This window comes from Anoplophora glabripennis, unplaced genomic scaffold (assembly GCF_000390285.2).
Source record: "Anoplophora glabripennis isolate ALB-LARVAE unplaced genomic scaffold, Agla_2.0 scaffold155, whole genome shotgun sequence".
NCBI lineage: Eukaryota > Metazoa > Arthropoda > Insecta > Coleoptera > Cerambycidae > Anoplophora > Anoplophora glabripennis.
Window position 1 is genome coordinate 728188 of NW_019416721.1, and position 8865 is coordinate 737052.

Consider the following 8865-nt stretch of genomic DNA (forward strand, 5'->3'; position numbering starts at 1 on the left):
CTTTCCGCAGCTCCTTTAATTGTTTGTTATTGTTATCACGATTATTCTTTAAAATAAAGTTATATAGTCATTAACGTTATTGAAACTGACAGCTGCTATACAGCTCGTTGAGAAATGAGGTTAAGTTGGTCGCTATAAGCTACTCCCTACGTCCAATGTGTCAGAGCCAACTTCGACCACGTTTTTATTTGAACGCTCGTTATAAATTTTTTGTTCGACACTGTACACCATTTTTATTTTGTAATATTCCGTTTACTTCTTACCAAAAGTCTGAGTGGAATAATAATCGGTTCACAAAAAATGCAACGGGGCACGTGCGCTCCCACAGTCAACCAATTGCGAGAGTCCGAGTCGCAGCCTCGATGATATATGTCATGTCCGACCCCTTCCACCCGAAGTTGATAGGGGAGATGCGTGAAATTTACTTAGTCTATACGAAAGAATTACCTGACCAGACCGGTATGTCTAAATAAACTCTGCCATGTTTTTATTCTTCTTACAAAATGTCTTCATAAAAGCAGTGTTTCCAGTGATTTTATTTTTTCTTTTAATTTTATGCTTTGCCTGTGGATTTTTGTAAGTAAATTTTTAAATAGATCTGATACAATTTCAGGTATATTAGCGATCTTTCGTTTGCGGTTATTCTTGACCTATTTTACGATTTACACATTTCTGTGTGCGACTGTTTACAGACTTTCCAGTGTTTACAAGATGTCGAATTGTATCATCCGACTGGACAACTACGAGGGACAGTACTATCCGGGCGATCCTATAATAGGGAAAGTGATTTGTTCATTCAACACTTCGAAAAATATCAGAGGTAAATATCCATTTAAAATATAAACAAATTTTGGTAGATTACACAGGTCAACATATGATCTAAGAATAATCACCGGACCTGACCAGGGTACTTATAGGCTTTTTGGATCGCTGATTCCGAATCCGAGGTTGGCTAAGCTCCACCACGCCATGTTTAAGGTCATTTGAAGGTCAAATAGCCAAAAATGGTCTAAAAAATCTGAAAAAATTCATACGTATGTTTTTGGGGTAGCCGAGTTCAAAGCCGATGCTATTTTTACTATTCAAAGACATCTAAAGGTCGTATCAAGGTCATTTGGAGGTCAAATCGAGAAATATGGTTCAAAAAATCTGAGAAAATTTATACGTATGTTTTTGGAGTAGCTGAATTAAAATCCGCTGTCAGTTTTACCCCTGAAGGACATCTGAAGGTCATATGAAGGTCATTTGAAAGTCTAATCGAGAAAATTGGTATAAAAAAATCTGAAAAAATTTATACGTATATTTTTAGGGTTTCTGAGTTTAAATTCAATATTACTTTTACCGTTACGAACATATGAAGATCATTTCAAAATCATTAGAAGGTCAAACGAAGAAAAATTTGGAAAAAATTATTTATGTTTATGAGTTTTCTGAGCTATATTGTGATGTAATCTTAAAACGTCTAAAGATCATTTCAAGGTTATTTTTTCATCAATCCAAGGTCAATTTAATGTTCATTTAAAAGATAAATTAAGAAGATTTTCTTTTAAAAATGAAAGTGTATTTATGTTTTTGGAATCATTAGATTTCTTCTTATTTTATCCTGCAAGGTCACTTAAAGGAAATTTTGAGGTCATGTGGACGTTTTCATTGTTTGAAGGTTGTTATACTCATTAATATACAGATTCATATTTCTGTAGTACATTTATACATTCTGTATAGTAGGATCGTATTCGATGCAAAGTAGAGCAAAAAGTTGTCGGTCTTTTNAGTCGCCGTGCCAGCTGCCCAAGTTCAGCCAAAACATCACCAGTCCCAGAGCAACCACGATGCCGCAGACCCGGAGTCGGCCGCCCAGTTCCCGTCTCCCGAGCCAGACGCCAGCAGCAGTCCCAGCGGCCGAGCAGCCACGTCAACCGTGGACTCGAGTGCGGGAAGTGTCGCGAGTGTGAATTCGAACGAACCAAGTGACAAATACCCTAGCGGTATTCGCGGGTGAAAGTGACAAACATTTCCCAGAGACAGAAAACAGACTGCATATTTTACCCCATTACAACATTTATTTTTATATAGTAGCATTTTGTAAACATTCATTTTCCGCACTGCGTGCACATTTATTTGTCATTTTTCATGTAAGCATAACATTTCTTAGTCTCCAATAAAACCAGGCCCAACAATCAGTAAAGTCGATTCGCACAAAGGAGGGAGGTGTCACCGAACCAAGGATTTTACATTAATTCTAATGTAAAACGAGCACAAATCGCTCCGTGCAGGGGGCCCTACAGAACGTCGCAGGCAGCGGCGAACGGCGTTCAGTCCCCCGTCCGACCAAAATTAATTAGACCACCTCGCGGTCGTCATACAGCAGTAGTAGCAATTATAGCACTAGTTCGGCAGTTGCATTTATTTTTGAGTTTTCGAATCTTTAGTTGTTTTAGTCAGCCACATTACACCGCGCTCCACCAAACGAATCGACAACTGAATCTCGGGCCACATTAAATCCATAAATCCGACTTTTATTTATTCTACGAAAGTTTTTGTGACTTTTTTACAAAAAGTCTCAACCCAAAAAAGAATTCGCATAAAACAAAAGAAAGCTAATAAGTTCGTCAAATATTAATTAGTGTTCTCAACATTACAACGTTCTACGCCTTCCCAAGAGTCTCACTAGCCGGGGACCCCAAAAAACTATTTCAACAAAAATCCAACCACAAGGCGAGGCGTAGACACTCTCGATTGACCTTCAAATGACCTTGATATGACCTTCATATGACCTTCAGATGTCCTTCAGAGGTGAAACTGACAGCAGATTTTAACTCGGCTACTCCAAAAACTTACGTATAAATTTTCTCAGATTTTTTAGACCAAATTTCTCGATTTGACCTCCAAATGACCTTGATACGACCTTTAGATGTCTTTGAATAGAAATAGGCTTTGAACTCGGTTACCCCAAAAACATACGTATGAATTTTTTCAGCTTTTTTAGACCATTTTTGGAAGACCATTCGGAATCAGCGATCCAGAAAACCTATAAGTACCCTGATCAGGTCAGGTGATTATTCTTAGATCAAATGTTGACCTGTTATTATTACCTACTTTCATTACATACTAAATTGGCTATGTCCGTCACAGAAATAACAATCCCGCTTTATATTTTGTTTTCTCATATACACTGTCCCAAAATAATTCATATTTTTTGCAGTTCAGATTTTAAAAAATCTATGAAACAGGTCAATTAGTAAATAGAAATTGTCACTTTTCTGCCAATATTTTCTATTTTTTTTTTTAGCCTTGTTTGACAGACATAATATTAACGTTTTTTTTTTAATAGGACGCTCTCTATTTATAGTATAACCTATCTAAAGACTATTTCGGCGATAAGGTTTTACCTACTTTTTTGTAACAGAAAAATGTTTAAAATTGTCTTTTATGTCGTACTGACTACTATTTCAAACAATCAAAGTATCTTCTGTACTTAAAAAAACGTACCTACTCTTTATTAATCTTTTTCTACTTATTTTAAAGCTTTCTTTTTCGATAAACACATAAAATTCACCTTAGGTATAAGTGAATCGTTTTAGTTCCAATTCATTCGTTGTTAAATTATTTTGAAAAATGGTTTACCGTTTAAGCGAAAAACAGAGAATTACAATTTTAATTATGATTGAATGCGGAGATAAAACCCGTAGTCAACGGGTAATATTTTCCGAATTAATAACAGACTAGCAGGACATTAAACGTTGAAGGCAACAAGGGTGTTATAGGATAATGATGTGCCTCTGTGCGTTATTATCCTAATAGCACCCCCATACCTTAATTACTATTACGCATCTGTCTGCGATTATAGTAAGTAACTTTAGGTATAATGCTGAAGTTGAAGGGAGAAGAGCGCAATGCCTGGACAGAGCCTGACGGAGATAGTCAAATCCATTACAAAGGACATGAGACATTTCTTCACGAAGAAAATTCCCTACATGGAGGAGGTAAACTAAAGATATACACTACTTGTTAAGTTAAAAATAACGCAGTGCATGCCTAGAGTTGAAAAGAATTGTTAATAACGGGGGATAACTTTGAAATCTTAAATCGGAACCCCTATTTTTCATTGCAGATTCGGATTCGGATTCAACGATTAAAAGTACGTAGGAATTGTCTAAAACATTTTTTTAGAATCGTGATAGAGAACGCTGTAATCGACGATGTTAAATTTTTTCTATTTCTACAGAACTTATGAATACGAGTCTCTTTTCTGTTAGAATTTACCGTAGAATTAAAAATGCTAAAATAGACAGAGTGTTCCATTTGAAATAACAGAGTTGATGATGACTTCTGGCATAACCGGAAGTGTGAGAAAGTTGACACTATTTTCATAGAATAGATCTTGATTGATACACCCTTGTATACAAATTTTCAGATTTCAATTTTGACTACTTTTTAAGATAATCCTACTGGGCCCTCTTCGTGATACACCCTGTATATTATGAACAAATCTTGTAAACAAATGAAACACTGTAACAATTATAAAACATAATCTCACAAAGGAAAAGTTACATGTTTAGTTTTTTATTAATTTATACAGTACTATGCAATGAAATACCTACCTTTCAATATATTACAATATCAATGCAAAGATGGGCGTTTATTAATTTTTGATGTACCTGTAAGAAAAAATTAAAGCATGTGTTCTATACTTAATAAAAAAACCTTGAACAATTAGGTAACTGTATTATTTTGAAATAATACGTACATTTAATAATAATAATAGGGTTGTTGACCAATTTCAAAAAGTAGATAATTCTACACGTGCTAACTATAGTACGATCGTATACGATGCAAAGTAGAGCAAAAAATTGTCGGTCTTTTATCAAAGGAAAATCGTGTCATCATTTTTAGGAGGCGTAAGATGAACCGTTTCAAATTTAAAATGAAATTGAATGTAAAATCTGAAATACCGCCGCATACGCACTGTGTTCTGGTACTAGCTGTAGTCGGCCAGGTGCATCGAGTGTACGAAGTGGTCGGTTATACGTCAAATACTAACCTGGCGAGCTTGATCGTAGAGCAGGGAACAATAAACAGTGGCGCGTACAGAGGTGAAATGTAGTACATATGTGGAATTTAAATAACGAATTGGATTTATAATAAATTACATTTAAAACAAATAGTTTATGAGAATAAAGGGATTTTTGTAGGAACAGGGTTCCAGACGTGAACTGATCTCTTCATCGCACCCCATTACGATTCTTTTTTTTATAAGGAGAACGAAGTTTCAAAGCAAAAACCTTGTATAACAGATATACTATAAATATTTACAGAATGAAAACAAAATATAAATCCTATGATATGATTCTATCAAATGAAAACACTAACAACAATTCTCTACCAATCTCAACAAAATAAGTTATTTTTCTATCAAACAAGAAATGTTAACAAATTATAAACAAAATATAAATTCTATGATTTATGTACTGTACGCCAAACTGCATTTTTCTCATCTTCATTTAATATTAATTTCTTCTTTGCACCCCCTTTTTTAGGTTTCTTAACGTCTCCTTCAATTTTCTTCTCTCTTAAAATTTTGAAAACAGATAATTCGCTTACTCCAGTATATCTAGAACACATTTCCACCAAACCAGTCTTCAGTTTCATGGGATGATCCTTTTCTAAAGGGTTATAGACATTTAATATTATCGTTTTTTCTCTGTAACTTAATATAGATTTTTTTGTACCCACAGCAGTACATCCGGCTCGCGAACATCCAGGCACCGCCTCCATTTATCCATATAACGACAACAGAGCAATAATAATACAAAAAACTTCACTTCACTAGCACAGAAAATATAATAGCATTCACGATTCACAAACAACAGCCCGAAACACACACACAGCACACAAATAAAACACTAAAAACACTTTTGTTACGGAGCACAAGAAATATGATTTCACTCACAAATTCTCAAATAATAGCGCGAAACACACATATAGCCCGAAAGAAATATAATTGCACTTATAACAGTTATAACCTCACAAATATCGCGAGCGAGAAACACGCAGCACCAATACAACCGAAACGAAACTGACCACGCCAGGCCGGCACGCGCGCCGCCGCAAAAAACACAAGACACAAGTCATATGAGGGATAATGAAGGGAGTAATAAATGTATTGTTGTCCTGCCGCCCAATGTGCGAAGGAGATGCCTTTGTTTTTCATTTTGTCCTTCATAAATATATAACTGTTAATCCATAATACATAAAGAAATTATTCAATTTCCAAAACCCCCTATAAAATGTGTTGCACTGATTCCCTTGGCAGGCAATGATTTATTACTTTGCATCGAATACGATCGTACTATAGTGTGTATACACAATTAAACATTGAAAAATGCGTCAGAACAATTTTAAAATAATTATTTAAAACTGATTTTTTTAATAACATTCCAAAACGGTTGTGACGTCATAAGGGGCACCTTGTAGTGAAATTATGTATAAATGATTGCGTATAGGAAACAAATTGGAAGAATACCCTCTGTCAATACTGTCAGTAGTGTCAGTCTGTCAGTAACACTTGTATACAATATTGTCAAGTCTATGAGTTATTTTCCTTAATCTTCGATTTCCTTTATTAAGTAAAATTATTATTTAGTAATAATCATTTAATATCTTCCCTTATAATTAAAGCAGAATGTGTGAAACTGGATTTGTGAAAGCTACTTCGCAAATCTTACCGAAAATTGATATTTTTATGATCATGAATTGAATTTTTAGAAAGAAACGAGCGTTTTAATACTGGCGAAATCAGAGGATCAACATATTTAATAAATGATTTTATTGTGTATATAAAATACCTATTTATTTATGGAAATTTATAGTGCAATTCGGGAGTCTTATGGAGATAATGCAATTGGCTATGTGGAATGTGGAACAAAACACCACTTAAATTTTGTTGAACCCATTACAATAAGGAAATTAATAATAACTACCACAAATACTCTTAATTGATAGACTGCTGTCACTAGTGTCACTTTTGTTTAAAAAATGGATAATTTTGACATATTTTCTTCTTCAAAATTATGCGATCGCTACTAGCTTCCTGTTCAATTGCCCCTTATGACGTCAGACTAGTTTTTAAGTAGCGCAAAAATTCATAAATGATTTCTACCGCTAATTTGTCATATATTTAAAATTTTATTATACAAGCAGGCTCTTTTATATAAAATCTTTGTATCAATAAAAATTTGTATATGGTTTGTTTTTATATGAACAACCCTATTGAATATGAACATAAACAACCTGTAGTTTTGATCAAAGCAATGAACTTAATAGTTTGGTTCTTAAAATAACAAGATTAGTAAACACTTCATATGTGTGCAGGTCAAATAGGATCTGGTAGACACGAGTACCCTTTTACCTTCCAACTATCTCACCACCTTCCCAGCACGTACCAAGGACATTATGGAGGAGTAACCTTTACTCTTAAAGTTAAAGTTGACATTCCTTTCAAATTTGACTTCACTGATTCGATGCAGATCACTGTAGCGTCCCCTGTAAACTTTAATCTGATAAAAGATAAACTCCAGTTGGTAAGTTAACAGTTATACAGGGTGATACAGTCATAATGTCAATAATTTTAAGGGAAGACAGGGAAAATTGTGTAGAATAAGAATACGCGATTAAAAAAAAGTTTAATATATATTTAGGCCTCTTTTCGGACCCCTCCTGACCGTAGACCCGCAGTGTACGACAACGAATAAACAGAGCGTTTTACTTAAGACACATCAATGAATTAGATATTTTTTCTACATTTTAATTATTAACAAGTAGGTATTATTTACTTGTTAATAAAAACAATGTTGTTTTCGATTGTTAGGTTATTACAATTTAATATTTTTAATATTGTCAACGTTATCACTATGTTTTATAATTGAAGTTGAATGAGTTTTTATTATTATAGTCCAGTCATTATAGATATGAAACAGCCTACAAACTGAATAATTAATGGAAAAAAATAAGTAGATAGGCTATATTAGTACGGCGCCAAAATCCCATGTATTTTCTTATGGAGGTTCATCCTGGTAATTTTTGACCAATTTTCCCCCACTCCTCCACCTTTTCCTTTTATTATATAATAATACATCTGTTTATTGAAATAGGTTGACCCTAATACACCATTCAATATACATGTATCTGACTAAGCCTAAAACACATTAACTACATTATACCTATAACTTACACACACACACACACATATATATATTGTTATGATTGTATGTGTGTATGGTTTTATATGTTAGCGCCAAAATAAATTTTGTTAGTTTTGATATTAATGTTGAGTGGATTGGTGTATTGTGTATTGTCTATCTTTGCCCTATCTAGCTCTAGACTCTATCTCCGTAGTCGGTTCTATGTTCTAGCAAGAAACCACACCAAGCACAGCTACAAAAACAAAAGGTTTAGTAATAAATGTATTTATTAAAAAATTTTTTTTTTTATGTCAAAATTTGTCACTCTACCCTCTTAAACACACTAGTAAATATATTTTGAAGTATTTTACAATGTTTATAAAGCCTTATACAAGAAGTTATATTACTAATCTCATTAACTTAAATTTCATGCAATACTGGTTGCATATCTTAATACACTGTAGTAATAACTTCTTGTTTAATACTTATTAATTTTCTCTACTATTAATATTTAATTCTACAAAGACTTGGCCAGTTTTAAATAGATATGAAGTGATTAGATAAATTTACTTGATAGTGAATTGGTGATTTACTAAACGTTTTATATTAATTTTTGTTTTCTGTATTATATATCGTATACGATTTTGTTTTATTATAAGAGGTACCTTTTTATACTTATAATCGT

The 8865-nt window shown here is 33.5% G+C and overlaps 1 protein-coding gene across 1 annotated transcript in view; it reads left to right on the forward strand.

The window, feature by feature from the left end:
- Positions 1-711: 711 nt before the first annotated feature.
- Positions 712-8865, forward strand: part of LOC108915201 (arrestin domain-containing protein 3-like) — a 13926-nt gene continuing 5772 nt past the window's right edge. The window contains exons 1-3 of the mRNA XM_023455305.1: positions 712-820; positions 1773-1985; positions 7372-7580. Coding sequence (XP_023311073.1) covers positions 712-820; positions 1773-1985; positions 7372-7580 — 531 coding nt within the window. The remainder of the gene's footprint in view (positions 821-1772; positions 1986-7371; positions 7581-8865) is intronic.